Source organism: Amphimedon queenslandica, unplaced genomic scaffold (genome assembly GCF_000090795.2).
Source record: "Amphimedon queenslandica unplaced genomic scaffold, v1.1 AMPQUscaffold_13510, whole genome shotgun sequence".
Classification (NCBI taxonomy): domain Eukaryota; kingdom Metazoa; phylum Porifera; class Demospongiae; order Haplosclerida; family Niphatidae; genus Amphimedon; species Amphimedon queenslandica.
Window position 1 is genome coordinate 462,426 of NW_003546254.1, and position 17,677 is coordinate 480,102.

At 35.9% G+C, this 17,677-nt stretch overlaps 2 protein-coding genes across 3 annotated transcripts; both read right to left on the minus strand.

Moving 5' to 3' along the window:
• Positions 1 to 1,639: 1,639 nt before the first annotated feature.
• On the minus strand, positions 1,640 to 12,834 carry LOC100631643 (ephrin type-B receptor 1-B-like). 2 transcript variants are annotated; one of them, XM_020006674.1, is made up of 15 exons: positions 12,468 to 12,834; positions 11,760 to 12,408; positions 10,699 to 10,854; positions 7,400 to 7,941; positions 7,242 to 7,323; positions 6,666 to 6,786; positions 6,573 to 6,595; positions 5,967 to 6,164; positions 5,056 to 5,175; positions 3,607 to 3,725; positions 3,382 to 3,480; positions 3,167 to 3,271; positions 2,570 to 2,764; positions 2,174 to 2,283; positions 1,640 to 2,049 (listed from the first exon to the last, which is right to left on the minus strand). In XM_020006674.1, exons 1-15 carry the CDS (start codon positions 12,747 to 12,749, stop codon positions 1,728 to 1,730), a joined length of 3,123 nt encoding a protein of 1,040 aa, XP_019862233.1. In that variant the 5' UTR covers positions 12,750 to 12,834; the 3' UTR covers positions 1,640 to 1,727. The 2 variants fall into 2 exon arrangements, with proteins under 2 accessions (XP_019862233.1, XP_019862227.1); XM_020006668.1 differs by having other exon boundaries at positions 6,558 to 6,595.
• A 125-nt stretch (positions 12,835 to 12,959) lies between these two features.
• On the minus strand, positions 12,960 to 17,033 carry LOC109590802 (uncharacterized). The gene is made up of 7 exons (XM_020006679.1): positions 15,588 to 17,033; positions 15,126 to 15,418; positions 14,506 to 14,680; positions 14,311 to 14,445; positions 14,032 to 14,179; positions 13,739 to 13,871; positions 12,960 to 13,355 (listed from the first exon to the last, which is right to left on the minus strand). Exons 1-7 carry the CDS (start codon positions 16,857 to 16,859, stop codon positions 13,007 to 13,009), a joined length of 2,505 nt encoding a protein of 834 aa, XP_019862238.1. The 5' UTR covers positions 16,860 to 17,033; the 3' UTR covers positions 12,960 to 13,006.
• Between the last annotated feature and the right edge of the window lie 644 nt (positions 17,034 to 17,677).

Here is a 17,677-nt window from a genome sequence, read left to right on the forward strand (position 1 = left end):
CACAAAGTCTAAGAAAGTGAATCATTTAAAAGCATGTACGTGTGTTATATTATCATAATGATGTATCTGAATGTGAAATCAGTACTGAATTTGGAATTGGACCTACTGGTATATTGGATATATTATTATGTGTATCTATAATATAGATGTCTTGTTGCAGCACAATATTCAACCATGGATCATAGCAATCCTCTCAATTCTTAAAATGGTTGTAACTTTAAAAATTGAAATCAGAATCACCTCAAACTTTCTACACAGCATAAGGACATCAATATGTATCAGAAAATGTAATAAAAATTTGAGGTGATTTTGGAGCCATTTTTTGGAAAAAACCATGGGCATTTCAGAATTTTAGCATTTTAAAAAATGGCCGTAACTTGAAAAATTGAAGTCGGAACCAGCTCAAACTTTCTACACAGCATAAGAACATCAATATGTATCAGAAAATGTAATAAAAATTTGAGGTGATTTTGAAGCCATTTTTTGGAAAAAACCATGGGCTATAGCCTTGGGTATTTTTTAGATTTTTGATGTTTTCTTAAAATGGCCGTAATTTGAAAAATTGAAGTCAGAATCACCTCAAACTTTCTACACAGCATAAGAACATCAATATGTATCAGAAAATGTAATAAAAATTTGAAGTGATTTCGAAGCCATTTTTTAGAAAAAACCATGGGCTATAGCCTTGGGTATTTTTTAGATTTTTGACGATTTCTAATGGCCGTAATTTGAAAAATTGAAGTCGGAATCAGCTCAAACTTTCTACACAGCATAAGGACATCAATATGTATCAAAAAATGTAATAAAAATTTGAGGTGATTTTGGAGCCATTTTTTGGAAAAAACCATTGCTCCCCTGGTCTTCTCAGCTGTAGGTGGCTTTGCACCAATTGCTGGTGCCTTCATCAAACGTTTAGCCTTACTGCATGCTGAGAGACTAGGGAAGCAGTACAACACGCTCCTTTACTTCTTAAGATGTGAGATTTCTTTCTCCCTTATTAAGTCCACAATAAGGTGCTTGAGAGGTTCTCGTTCCTCATATTCCAGCCCACCATCCCAGCCCTGTCTGGAGGACATGTCTCGTATCATCTCTGATGCAAGGCTTTCTATTTAAACTATCATATACCCACTATTATTATTATTATCATATTATTATTATTATTACTATTGTACTATGCGTTTAGTTCTTGTGTTATTTTATTATTAGGCTAATATATTATTATTATGTTCTTTTGTGTAAGTTACCATATCTTTTTCAATGAGATTTGAGGGTGATGACCCGATTTAAATGGGCTATAGCCTTGGGTATTTTTCAGAATTTTAGCATTTTAAAAAAATTGCCATAACTTGAAAAATTGAAGTCGGAATCAGCTCAAACTTTCTACACAGCATAAGGACATCAATATGTATCAGAAAATGTAATAAAATTGAGGAAATCCTTCGCTTTAAATTTTGGTAAAAATTGACCATTTTTATTTTTGTTTAATTCTTTAATTTTTTAAATATTTTAAACCACTGCTTGAAAATGCAATGTTGCTTTTTTCGTCTTGAGACACAATCAGTAATAATTATTAGTAATTAATATTATTGCGAAACAATACCAAAATAATAGTAAACGAAAACAATTAATGTATTCAATATTTCACCAAAACAATTAATGTGTAACACAAAAATCTTAATGAGTTACAAAGTGAGAAAGAAAGAAATAAAGAAAGCAAGAAAAAGTTGTTAGATAAAATCAGGGGACACTCTTCCCAGTTCTTCCTCTTTCAAATGAATGTTCTTAACAATCTTATACTGGTGTCCACTTAATGTCACTCCCATCCTTTGGAGGTCGTCTTCACTCAGCCCAAAGCAATCTGCTACGTTGTATAAGCCTTTTGCATGAAATATATCTATGTATCTCGTCATCCCAATTGAGCCTAATAATTCGTCTATTGAGTCAGCAGCTTTATTGTTTCCATTAGGAGCAGAAGAGTTTGAAGTAGTAGGAGGAATAGGCCTGTTAGGAGACTGAAGATGAGCTGGCTTAGGTTTTGGCTTTGGTTTTCTACAAAAAAATACAAACAAAAACAGATAATATTTATAAGCTAAAAATACTAATTTTCATGCTCTGCTTTGATGAAGAAATTTCTATTCAAAATCAAGTAGCAAAACTTAGCGTTTCTGCTTACCCAAAAAGTATGACTTCAAAGCATTCGACAATGTTTTCAAAAGTGGGTCTCTCTGAACGCTCAATGTTCCAACAGGCTTGCATTATCTTGTAGAGATCATCAGGACATCCCTACTCAATGTAAAAAATTAATAATAATAATAATTGTTGCATGTAACCCCCAAATAAGTATGTGTACATGCAGGGTTCTGCCTAGAAAAAATTAGAGGTGGTTGTAGACTAATATTGTTCCTTTTAAATTAACATACAGCATACTAGTAGACTACAATATCATGCTTTATGCATGGCTATTAGTATTAATTGCATGGTTGGTCTAAGTGATGAACTGATTGTTCATTTGTTGCCCAACCACCCCCAACCACCATAGGCAGAACTATGGTACATGTAGTGGACGTACTCTCGGTGGGTGAAGTCTTTCTCCATTTTCTAGTCTTTGAAATATTGTTGCGTTGTCCCATCCATCATATGGTGTTTCCCCAAATGAGAATGTCTCCCATAGGAGCACACCATAGCTCCATACATCACTCGCTGTAGTGAAGCTTCGATGAGATATAGCCTCAGGGGCAGTCCAGCGTACAGGGATCCTCCCACCCTATATAATGTATGTACAGTGTATGAGTCACTGAAAGAATTATCAATTTTTTTCTGATACATTTTTAAAGCCAATTCTAATAAAAATTGGATTTTTATGGGTTTTAAAGTTGCCCATTTTTACAGCAAAAAAAAATTAATTTAAGCAACGTTATTTTACAGCCTAGTACATACATGTACATTAAACAAAATGGCAATGTAATTTTGTGTAATAATAAATGCACAAATGTACATGTAAATAAATGTATGTAAATGTACATTCAGACTTGCTTACATTAAAAAATACTAATACACATAATTAAAAAAATTCATTCAACTGCATATTGGCCTGCTATCAAATTTAAGGACATTTTATGCTTCAAAGAAGACAACTCTACTACTAGAGCTCTGAGTATAGCCTCACCTTCTGGACATCATACTCATTCTCAACCATTTCCCTTGCCAGACCAAAGTCAGCTACTTTACACGTCTCATCGTTAGCAACCAAAATATTACGAGCAGCCAAATCCTGCGAAAAAAAAAAATTCAAAGATGAAGTAAAATTTTGTAAATGTATTACATAAATTAAGTTACTCTATTCCCTGTACGTGTGAATGCGCGTGTGTTTAAAAGACTCACTCTGTGTACGAATCCGATTGAAGAAAGGTATTTCATTCCTTTTGCTACTCCGTACGACATTTTCGATAGCCTTTCATGACTAATCTTATCCAAATTTTTCTAATAAAAAAGCATAAATAATACTACTGATAATATAAAACATAAATTTATACTGCTACGATCATAATTACATACTATCATTAAACATACATGTATATACTATTGAAACTGTAATGTAGTACTTACCTGAAGGTATCGATCCAATGATCCGTTCTGCAGGTATTCCATTACAATCATAACTGGATCAATACGACTAATGACACCATAAAGTACAACAACATTATCATGATGGAACTGTCCCATCACTACAAGAGAAAAGGGAGAGAGAGAGGGGGGAGAGAGAGGGAGGGAGAGAGAGAAAAAAATGACAATATGAGCTGCTTGTTATCAAAGACAATAATCAAGGTGTGTAAAACAATGTTCTTCCATGAGAAGCATGCCCCAGCACACACAAGATAAGCCCAGGGTTTCCCACAGGATTTTGACACAGTGCTTAGCTTCTTATCAGCTGGTTTTTTTGAAGTTGCTCAAAAATTTGACAAAAAAATACCATACTGGATTTGTCACATTTCATCAAACATGGCAAAGGTAGAATTTTTATTAAATTTTCTGATATGTTCGTATGTTGTGTAGAAAGTTTGAGCTGATTCCGATCAAATTTAGATTTTTAAAAAATTTTTGAAGTTGCTCCAAAATTGGGTAAAAGTCCCTGTACTATAGTACACGGTCTCGGTGTAAATTTTCCCAAAATTAAAAAGGAGAGAATCTTCCATATAAAAATTTTTTCTGATACATATACATGTATAGGTGCACATGTTCTCATAATGTGGATATAGAAAAATTTAAAGTTGCTCCATATAAGCATGCTTTTAGCTCACTTAGCAGAAACCCTGACTATAAACTAAACCCTAATATCAAACAAATTAATATTCCCTGGATACTAAAGCATTATTTCCCAATAGCTGACAACGTCTCACTCCTCCACTACAACTCAATGCCTTTGTGTCACTCTCAAGTTACAAGATTATTATATTGATAGTACTGTGGCTACTTGTTGTACACACAATTATTAAAACTATGATTACATTAGATGATGCTTGATTAGATTTTTTATCTTTGGAGTAACCTAGCTGCTAGTAATTAATGCAGCAGGAATGAGCAAAGGACAAGTACAAAGCAACAAACAAACAGCTTAATAATTAAATACATACCACAAAATAACTACAAACTACAACTCTATAGCATGATTTTACTCCTATGCTATGTAGTACAAAGATCATGTGCTGCTTCTAATCACTAGAGCATAGTGATGACAAGTAGCCACACGCTACAAATATTGTGGAAGACCAGCAAAAACAATAAACACACACACAAAGTCACATACATGTGTGTATACGTGTATGTATGCACCACAAAAATATTTAATTAGAGTACTATGAACAAGGGCAAGGCATAACTGACTAATTGTTTATTACAATATTAATATAGACAGTACTATACATACATGCATGTACAGTACATGATATTATTATGTACCAGTATGCACGCATGTACATGTACACATAATTGGCTAAATATACTAGCTCAATACTGTCTATATGTAAGTTCATGTACATCCTAAATTCCTTTCCTTACCTGATGCTTCAAATAAGAAGTTGCTCCTTTGTTCATCAGTAGCTCCACCTCTTAGAGTCTTGACTGCTACTGGGATGTTCTTAAGGGTCCACACGCCTTTATAGACCAGACCAAACTCACCTATTCAATTAAGAAAAACCTCAATGCATTCACATAATGTCATAATAGCAGTCTTAAATCATGTACAATCACTGCTACTAGTATAGATCTAGAAATAAGTTTTAAGGAGACTAAAAGCTCAAAATGGGAGATTTTAGGAGACCTAGGCCAAATACAGGAGACCAAAAATCTCCTAAACTCCCTCTAGATATACATGTAAATATAAACTACTGGATAAAACAAGGGATTGCATTTCATTCCGAGCATTCTACAGTTACAAGTGTCACATGCCTTGTTATACACCTGCCACCCAAGAGAAGTATACCACATTCCATTGTAGCATGTAACAATGAAAAGCTGTCAGACTATACACATTAACATGAATAAAGGTATCATTATGCTACTCAAGTTTCATTTAATGGACAGGTTTATATACATGTACATGTATGTTACAAATTGCTATGCAAATTTCCCATGCAGCACACACTGTCATTGTTCATGTATATAGTGTGTATTACAGGCATAAGGAGATCAATGTGACTGTATTGGAAAATGTAATGAGAATTGCAAGTACCCACTACCTAAGACTGTCAGTCTTCACTTATAGGATTCTGCCTGGAAAAAAATCAGAGGTGGTTGGAGACTAATATTGTTCCTTTTACATTTATGTACACCATACTAGTAGACTACAATATCATGCTTTATATATGGTTATTAGTATTAATTGGATGGTTGGTCTAAGTGATGAACTGGTTGGCTCAGTTGTTGAGGTGGTTGTCCCAACTACCATGGACAGAACTATATGCACTTACCAACTCCGATCTCTTCCAAATTAGCAATCTCCTTTGGAGGTATTTCCTTGACTCTGTTCTGCTCAATAGCGTGATTCATGGATGCGTATGTTCTTGGGTCGATGTACATTCGATTAGGATTATTACTAGGTGGTGGGAGAGTCCCTAGCTCGATATTTGTGTCACTCTCATCATGGTTGTAGCCGGAATTAGCCACACCTAAGTAAGCAGAGAACACATTGGGACATACTCCAGCCACAAATCATCCCAAAATGTAATTAAAGGAATCCACAGACCAAATATTACACACGTACATATACATATATGCATATAATCTCAAGTCAAAACATGTGGCGATTATGAGCCACACATCAAAAAGTCCCGGCCTCTACTACATGTACATGTACTACAGGCAATGAGGTATTGTACATGTACATGTATGCTGTCCCTAATATAGTACATACATGTACATGTACATGTACTACAGGCAATGAGGTATTGTACATGTACATGTATGCTGTCCCTAATATAGTACATACATGTACATGTACATGTACATGTATATTATGCATGTACATGCACATGCACATATGCTTTACATATTTAACATACGTGATCCATACTCACTGTATGTGCTCTTTCTTCTAGTACTAAATATCATAAAAAAGATTAAAAAAAACAAAATAATTATGTGACAAAGATACAAGTCTTATTTCTTACTTGGTGTAAAAACAAATGACAAAGAGTAAAATCACTATAGCAACCACGATGATCACGACAAGGACTACACCAATGGATGCTCCAGCTACTACTGGAAATAAATCAGAAGAAGTACTGGAATCTAAAATATAAAAAAAAAGAAAAAAAATATAACAAAATAAAGTGAAGGCTGCTCTATTTAATCTGTCTAGTATGATCACCGATGTTATTAGTGAAGATGGAAGTAGGTTGTTGTTTATATTGCAGGTACTCAGATAAACAGCAAAAACAATAAACAAGACATTACCATGATAAATACAATCGCATGTAGAAAATTAGTTAGTAGTACGTAGGGATATACTCATGTGTACAACAATATACACTATAATACGATAGAGCTTATAGAGGAATAGTCCATTTTATATATGATCCATCATTAAGACACAAATCCAACGTCAATAAGAAATTGTGTACATGTACATGTACATGTATGTGTACATGCTTTTGTATTGTAGATTGTTTTGAAAGGGTACATGTACTTTTTGACTGGTTCTATTGTGAATGTATTCACATGTATATACATGTACATGCATGTACCTGTCGGTGTCGGTGCTTCTACATGCAAGTATTGAATGGGAGGGGAGAGGTCACTCTCACCGTGTATTGTCACTGCTTGAACCTAACAAACAAACAAATAAATAAATAAATCAATAATAATATTTTCGAGGAAAGAGTCAAAATATACATGTACTTACCCACACAAAATAAGAGCCAGATGTAAGATCAAGTTGACTCAAATCATAACGAAACGTGGTCCCATTGACAGTCCCTCTAACAGTAGCAGTATCGGTATCATTAAACTCACTAACAAATATATTATAACGAATGACGGTACCATAAGAATTCTGCGGTTCGCTCCATCCTAGTATAGTAGATTGACCAGATGGCGTTGGTCTTTGTAAAGAGAGTGACTGAGGGCTTGTGGGTGGAGAAGACATCGTTGTCACGTTAATCGAGACTTGCCTGTTTGTTTCGTTTGAGAGGTCTTGATCAGAGACGCCGTTTCTTGAGGTGACGGTTATCGTGTATGTGGTGAGTGGGGTAAGGCCCCCTCGCTTGTAAATTGTGGTATTTGTAGTGTGAGGAACTATTGAATTCCCATTAGATTGGTCTGTTATGCTGACAAGGTAATTAATATCCGAGCGGCTCCCATTGCTGACGGGTGGATCCCAAGCAATGCTGATACTAGTGGAGTTGAATGAAGTGTTTCTAAGACTTACTGGAGGGCCAGGAGGAGCTGCAGAAAGAAGAGAGAGAGAGAGAGGAGAAAAGAAAGATATATATATAGGTGCACTATGTATGTACTGTATAACCTTAAATAAAAGCCAGATGCAAATAAACGCTGGGGTAGCAATAAAATTGAACTATAAATACGCAGATCTAGCCTTAAAATAACATAGATGCCTTGTAGATACATGTGTACATGTACTTTCTTAGGCTCCGGAAGTCACATGTGTGAGGACACTGGTTTGATGCTGTTGGCCCAAATTTTATTTTATTCTTTAAATTTTTTTCAAGGTCTGAATATCATTTTGAGAAATAGACGCCGGGACTTTTATTTAAGGAAATACGATATATGTCTTTCACAACAGTCATGCACAGTATAGTACATGTTTGTGGATGTTACACAAAATAGTATCCATAACATAGCACAAGCATTATGTAAACTGTAGTATACCCTTTTTGGCAAAATCAAACACACACTTCATGACGGAAGGTGTAGCAGTGCCAATGTTATTTTAAGCATTTTCACACCCTCGCCAAAAAAACTATCGCAGACATGTGATTGGAACCAGAGGGATATGACTCAGCTCATGACACCAAATTAAAATAACAATTGCTTCAACTTTATTATCGTGAGACGAGAATTTGAGGAGGAAATTACTGTAAGACAATTCCCACACTGCTTTTTGTTAGATTGTACTACGTATAGTTATAATAATCATCATCATAATCATCATTAATTAATGATTAGCAGAATTTCTGTGAATTCCATGCAAATAGCACATTTTTCAAGAACTAAATAATGGTACGAATAAATCTAGTACATGCAACAAAAACAAAGCTGGCAGTAGAGAGTACAAGAATGTGCCATTACATTACAGAAGCTGTTTACTAAACTAAAGGCATTGATTTCCAATGGCACGACTAGCATCAAGAGCATCCACTCTTGTTAACATTAATTTTATCAATAACACGAAATCTACAAGAACAAATGGCCTCATGTTTACAATCTCTTGTCCCTAGAGTGAATTGAGGAATGTTATGATGAGTAAGAGATCATAGAGAGGGACAGCTGCTCAACATGTAAAATATATGCAACTACACCTAACTCCCCCAGCTCTAGTTGCTACTGAAAATAATATGAAACAATTAGTAACCAAATTACATTAGTACACATACAAGTACACATGCATACTCGTGTACATAGACACACAATGTACATATTTTCCCTATTAGCTAACAGCACAAACAACAGATCAAGCAGTTACTTGTTCATTTATAGATTCAGTCCCGACGACTAAGGATTGCTTATATACAGGTAAGGAAACTGATTGCTATTAGCTGTTTTATGTACACAGACATGCATGTACATGTACAGAATCAATGCTAGTATAACGGGAATGCTATTGTAATAGGCTGACTTTCCATACATGCTAAACCAGTAGCTAAAACACAGTACATGGGATCCACATCATTTATGAATGTACATGTAGACAGAGGCTCGTATTAAATGGATGCCAAATAAACCGAAATGTATACAATTATGTGTAGCTTGGCACCCAAACAACACACACAGTGATAACACTGTCTGATAGCTTAACTGAAGCTAGTCCACTATATGTCACTGAACATACATGTAAGAGAAACCCACAGAAACACAGTGTAGAATACAACTATCATATAATACTATTACAATTATTGGTGTACCCATAGATTGTACATACATATGTGTACTATGTAAAAAAATGTATGGTTATACTAGCTATGCCCCCCCACACACAAATCACTAGATGCAATGAAAAACATACCCACACTACTGATGTACATGTACACATGCACACAAATCACTCCCCACATGATTTCTTCTGTTCCAATGCACATACACACATTTGTACATGTACAAATATAGCTCTGGGACAGCATTACTAAGGAAAAACAGGTCACATACTTGTTCCAATGCTCAAATGAAAACATACAATAAATACCATTATTAACATAAACTACAGGCACACAATAAGACTAACAGATACAATGTATATGTACATGTACATGTACTATGAGTGGGTATCAGTAACAAAAACGTTTAGTCTTGAAGCATTTAAAAAAATTGAATTTACATGCACATAAATTTGATTACAAGTTTCAATATTTTGGCGTAATTAGCTTGTGGATCGTTTACAAGTATCAAAATTGAATAATCATAGGAAGTTAATATAATATACATAAATGTAGAATGAGATCAGAGAGAGAGAGCTAAAGAGCCTGTATGACTAACAAAGTGATATTTACATCAGGCGTGGTCTAAAATTAAGTGTCATAATAATACCAAATATGTCAATATTCACACAAAAACACACACATACAATACTATAAACTGTATGAAAGGAAGTATTCACTGAATAGAACTGTGCATGACCACCACGACAACAACAAGGCCACACAAAAGCAAAGGACATTAACAGTAGATAATGAAGACTCGTTATGTATCAAATGTTCATAAACAACACACAATGCTCACATTATAACAAAAACACAAGAAAATATACAACTTGTATAGACCCATATGCTTGTGTTGTGTACCAATGCCTCAGAGACCACACAAAAACAAACAAAATTATACACATGAATAGATGGACACATATGTGGTTTTATACATGTACATGTACACATGTATGTGTACATTGTACATAAGAACAAACAACTATAGACTGTTGCTTGTTTGAACAGTCCCACAGAAACTAAAATTGACTCACATATGACACAAACTTACCAGTACATGCTACATCATCAGTTTCATGAGCTGCCCTATAGTATCCAGGGAGGCACTGACAGGAGGTTGAACCAGTGTTTAATGAGTCACTATTATCAGGGCAATCATCACAACTAGTGTCACCAGGGCTCTTTTTATATGTACCAGTAGGACAGGCTATTGAGAGAGAAAGAGAGAGAAGGAGGGAAAGAAAAGTCATAAAAATTACGTGAAATGGTTAATCGATTAGATGTACATGCATATAAAGCACAAACACTTTCAACACTAAAGAAAAAATAACAAACACTTCCCCAAGCAGAGACGTTATAGGTACATAATCATAAGGACAGTGCCACCCACACTCAAGCTAACAAACCCACTGGTGTAATTATACACTGTAATAGCTCTCACCCACATTCATAATAGAATACTCAGATTTGTGGTCATGCATATACACACACAGGCACAGCTGCACTACCACTAACTGGGACACATATGCACACCTGATATGAATACTGAGCTATTCACACTGCTACATCTAGAGGGAGTTTAGGAGATTTTTGGTCCCCCATATTTGGTCTAGCTCTCCTAAAATATCCCATTTTTCAGCTTTTGGTCTAGCTCTCCTAAAATATCCCATTTTTCAGCTTTTGGTCTAGCTCTCCTAAAACATCCCATTTTCAGCTTTTGGTCTAGCCTAGGTGTCCTTAAGTCTCTCATTCTTATAGTCAGATTGGTCTACCAAAATGTATATTTAGCACTAGGGCCTATTCATAGCATATTAACAAATACCATTGTACGCATGTCACACATAATAGCAGCACAAGCCTTCAGTTGAATGAGTTGGATCAACACTTGAACTCTTACAAATGACTATATAGCTCTTATTGGGAGAGATGCCATAAAGTAAAAATTTAAAAAGAAAAAAGCACATCCATAAGCATGAGACCCAATATGCATATATGTACTTTCTATGTCAACAAAAGAGCATTACTTGTACATGCCTTTAAAATTGCATGACAGATGTGACATGCATTATCATTCACATAAAGACAGCACATTTGCCATTTGTACATACATACCTTCACAAACTGTATCGTTAGCTTCATATCCAGGATTACATTGACATGAAGCTGATCCAATCCACACTCCTAATAGCCTACACCTTAAACTTAAAATATTTGATGATGTAGGGCTGGCATTATCAATACAAGTAGCATCCACATTTTTGTCTGGATCGAAGTCCCCTTGGGGAGCTACTGTCTCTGGATAAATAGCTTTATTCAATATTTGATAAGGACATACATTGTAGAATACCACAATCCGATTAATGACAGTACAAGATCCTTGGTCCCATATAGCCAGATATAGACCAGAACTAGACACAGCAAATGACTCAGATTCTGTAGTAGCTCCTTCAACAGCAGTGTGTATCAGACGAACACCAGCATATGAATAATAACTGATATTCCCTCTATCCATCTCATCTGGTTCATTAGTTTCAAATGTCTGCACTTCAAATGTCTGCTGCTGGGGACACTGCTGGTTTAAGCACACCAAATTTGATGAGAATGTTACATTAATTCTTAATTGGCTTATTCCAGGTTCACTAATATTAATGTATTGTGTTATTAGCCAGTTGCTCTGGAATGAAGATGTTCCTCCAGGAATGAGAGTAGCACAAACGTTGATTCGATGCAAGCACTGTACTCCTTGATTACCTTCATACCACTACAATGAGTAAACAACAATAGTAACAATAATATAACTAAGAATAATAATAATCTTACAGAATCGACAAAACCAGCAGCACCAGTTCGACCCACTCCCCCTCCATCATAGTCGATAGTTAGCCAAGTCCTATTTTCTCCTTCTGCTCCAACAAGAAAAACTGACCTGTAGTTCTGTGAGTCCAGTAGAATCTTTTCATTGGGAAAAGTGACATTTCTTATTGGTATATCCGAACAAGTAGGGTCAGCATCATCTGGAGCAATACTTTGGGCGGCTACAGTTGACAAAAGAAAAGACAAAAGGAGGAAACGTGACATGGCAGGCTTTAAAACAGCAGCCATTTTATAAAGAGCCAGAGAGTAATAGGAGTTCGGTAAGGAGGCACAGGATCGCTTTGCTTGCTTGTGAGTTAGGGGCTTGACCTTCCCCTATTATCAGCTATCCTATCCAAAACCAAAATTGAACACGTTATAAAATGGGCGTGGTTTAGTCCGGCTATTGTTGCTGGGTGGAGCTTCACTTAGGCTAGGCGTGGCTTATATCAATAAAAATAAAATATCAATAATTACAATCAATTATGGCGGCCAACTCGAGCCAACTACAGAGAAATTTGCGAGACAATTTGTTCTCTTTCTTGCTTCTTTATGTACTCATAGAGTATCATTTCAAAGACACACTCCACCCCGGCACAATAACAGACTATCCCTTTATCAAATCCAACAGTACGGAAAGCATCTTTTTCAATAATATCATCAATATCTTCATTAGGGTCTTCTCGAGGGTCTTCTTCAGGTGAAGCCGTGAGAAGAGGCTGGGTATCTACTTGTAGTGACATTTGACGATGGGAGTGGCTCCTCAATCTTGTTTCATTCGTCATTGGTTGTAAGGACATTGTAGTCCTTGATCTTTTTGGGCGGGGCTTTCCTGTACCATATCGTCTGAACAAGCTATTAAAAAGAACATTAACATGTAAAGTACACATCATTTTAAAAAGAAGCCCAATGGAGCCACAATTATAATGTTTTAATGCTCAATAATTTGTGACCATAATTGACAAAAGGTACCTTATGGCGGATTATTAAATTCATCATCATAATGAAAAATATCAACCTGTGAGTGCTCTGTTAGACAAGCATTGTTTGTGGAAGTTACATAGTAACTTTTTGTATCCTCTGGAGTAAATTTCATGACAAATAAAGCTCAGGAGGCTGGATTTTTTTTGCTACAAACACAAATTTCACTATCCGCCATAAGATACCTTTTGTCAATTATGGTCACATTTGTTCAAACTTTTTACATAGCATATTATGCATTTATGGTCTACATTTACCTGTATGATGGAACGTATTTCACATATTTATGAGCAACAGCGTTACCACCAATCATCAATGGTCTTATAGCCAGCATGAGACAATTGTCAGCTATGTCAGACCCTCTATGCAATCGCTCCAGTAACAAATTAACTAATAATAATAATAAAATATTTCTATAATGTACTAAGAATAAATATTTCTATAATGTACTAAGAATAAATATTTCTATATACATAAGTACTATGCATTGGATTGTTTTATAATAAATATTTCTATATATGTACAAAGTACTATACATTGGTTTTTCTACCTGTAACTCTCTTTGCATCTTCTTTCATAGGACCAACAGTAAAGAAGTTTATATACCTGTCTTCCTCATCATTGATTCCTCTCCTTCTGTCTCGAATTGGCGTCTGTCCCGGTGAATCAAAATAGACCTTTTGCAAGTAGTCGAAAAGCTTCAAGAACAAGTGAAGGAAAGTTAGTGAATTAATGATTGATTTTGTACTGTACATGTATATAAAATGAATATTAATCTAATGTACTTGGTTGTATAATGCATGGTACTTATTTTGACTGTGTTGTGTACCTTTGTTTGATCCGTTCCTGGTAGTGAGAAGAAGTCCTGCGGTAGACGAAATAGCGTAATTTGATTATAGAGCATGTCATTTTTGATAGGCTCTGACTTATTGTGGAAATGGGAATTGAAACTAATAGAGCAAACCTATACATATAGAACATAGAAATAATTATTTTATTTATGTACAATAGAATGACTTATTACTGATTCTATTGCCCATTCCAGTATGTAAGTGCATCCCAGCCCGTCGAATGATATGTCCATTGCTAGTAATCTCTTTTTGCCTTCTTGGTGAGGCTTTACCAGCTGGAGAAAGCTGTACACTCGATTTTGAAAACTTTCCAGGTCTTTCTTGCTAACAGGTTCGCCAATACATTCTCTGAAAATAATTATAATGTAAAGCATGTATGATGTATGTACTGCAGACCTGGGTCAATTACAATTACACATAGAATTACAGTTATGCCATGCCCAATTTTGATTGGAATCCATTCAAACTTTCACACAACACAAGAGCATGTATATGTATTAGAAAAAAATTATAAAAATAGAGAATTCTCTTCTAGCCATTTTCAACAAAATACCATGTTTCTACAAAGCTCTACACAGCACACCTCATGAGTTGAACTCTACCAGGAAACCCTGACTGTCACACTTACATCCAGTACATGTTCATATAATCATGTAATGATACTGAGCTAGATTGAGAACATTTTCTATAAGCCTGTTTTGAGTCAGTACTCAATTGCTTTATGCATGCTATCTATACATGTACATATACATGTATATGTGTGTGTGTATGACTGTGTGCATTCTTTTCATACTCTGCAAGACTCTTAAGATTGTGCTCTTCTAAAACTTTCCTGAGGTGTCCCCTCCTTCCTCCTTTCTTGCACCAGTTGTGTAGCTCTCTTGTAAACCGCTTCTTCTCATCAGATGCGTGGTTGTAGCAGTTTATACACTCACAGCAATTGCAGGAAGGAGGTACGATGTGTGCTTCATCCATATCTTCATCAATTTCATTGTAAAGACTATCTAGGAAATTGTCAATGCCCTCTTTTATTCTGTCTGAACTCTCAACCAGTCTTGATATTTCTTTTGCGTTTGGTGGTTTTTCCTAATGAATTGAGGAATAGCATAGAGAGAGTTTACAGTGTATTTAATGCTTTAGTTGTAGTCAGGAGCCAATGAAAAGACTGTAAGTGTAATGTATGTGACAGTGTATAGTGTACATGTACATATACATGTATATGCATGGATATTAAATAATTATATTTGTATGTTACCTTATCATCAGTTAGTCCGAGTTTTGGCTTAAGCTTGCTCTCTATTACATATCTTGGTGATCCACCTTTTCCTATGGTTTTAATGATGGCTCTGAATCTTGCTTGCTTAAATAACTGGGTCACGTCCTCCTCTTCATCCCTTTGCTCCAGAAACAACTGAAGGAGTTCGTCGTCTTTGCTATAATGCTGCCCCATCATGTCCTTAATCAGCATCTCTTTTAGTGTAGCCCCCTTACCAGAGCTGGCCCGAAACAGCATCATTAGCAGAAAGTCCATGTCATTCTTAATGGCGTCGTATCTCGGTTTGATAAATTTAGCATACGTATACGTATAATCATTTGGTATGAGACAAGACTGGGAACATATCTCGGCTATCTTTGACTGCCCGAGCTCCTTTGGATGACACTGTATGACCCATATGAATGCATATGCCAGTACTAGCATGATTAGTCCTAGTAGGATAAAGTCCCCATATTGGAGGAGTGCCATGAAATGGATCGATGGGAAGACGCAAGTGACTGTCGTGTTTAAGTGCCAGCCGTAGGAGTTGGGATCAAGGTTTTTAGGGCATGGAAATACTTCAGGAAAGTTGTAAAAGTATACGGCAGAGAATAGAATGGATCCCGTGGATACTAGAAGCTGTATTGCTAGTTTTAATATGTAACTCCCGAAGAGTAACGGGACCTTCCATTTCCAGATATCTATGTAGCTTTGAGTCTGAAACTCGCTCACGAGCCTCGAGACGATATCGGAATTACGTGGATCATAATCACCAGTCAGCCGGTCCCTCAGTCTATCCAGCCCGTTACAAAGATCAAAGAAATAATTGATATAAGAGTCGGACACTGTCTTCCATAGTATGTGAGGTCCTATTATTAGGAACCCGTGTATAATGACATAGAGAGTGAAGTACTCTGATCTCGGTAGACTACCGTAGCAGTAGTTATTGACATATGCTGCTTCATCGCGTAGATCGGTTTCAACGTGACAGGAAACCGTGTAATTACGAAAGAAGTTTGCAGACACATCAAGTAGAGAGAGACCAAATATGGCAGCGACCAGCCATTGTATTATACTGTCCCACAGGAACTCTTGTTTATGTACTGATGTCCTTGAGGAGCTGTCTGCAGGGTCACTCCTCTTTGGCTTTTCTTTCTGTTTCTCATCTTCTTGTTTGTTTCCTTTGCTGAATCTTTTCTCTAATTCTTTTAAGATTTCACCCACAATAGCAGTACCTGTACCAGCTGGTGCTTTTAAGGGTCCTTCTGCCATTTTTTATTTTCTCTTAGCATGTGGTAGATAGTGGGAGGGAGGTTTTCTTAAAGTGGGTGTACATGTACATAGCTTTAAGATAATGATAATCAGTATATATTGTGCATTTTGTTGCATTCATGTTGGTGTTATTGCTACTCCCTTCCCATTGTGGGGAGCATGTATTACTACTGACATATACCGTATTTCCTTAAATAAAAGCCCGGGCGTCTATTTCCTAAAATGATACTTGGACCTCCAAAAAATATATAAAAAATAAAAAAAAACTTTGGCCCAGAGCGGGATTCGAGCCCGCGGCCTCAAGCTTTTGACTTCTGGAACTTCAAGCATTGCCCACTAGACTACTGAGTCACTCCTAGGCTGGTGTTGCGTATTTATAGTTTAATTCTATTGCTACCCCGGCGTTTATTCGAATGCGGCTTCTATTTAAGGAAATACGGTATACATGTATATGTACATGTACATGTATATGACTGAATGTAAAGTACATGTGTTTATTATTCAATTCATTCGTGTTGTTAGGAAGCATGAGAATGTAAAGACATTGTAATTAGTTTATACTATAAAAGTTATGTGTACATAGTGTTTCTATGTTCTATGAATTAAGTTAATAAAAGCTTCACTTTGCTACAATTGATTAGCATTTTCTGTGTACTCATTCACGGACTAAATTGAGTGTGACTAGTGTATGTACTGATAATCAAGGAGTGGCTTTGTAGAGTACGTTCTTTACATTTTTTACACTTCAGCTACTCCACAGGTGCATGTGTGTTAAACCATACATGACTTTAGAGTACGGTCTTTGAATTCTTGCTTTC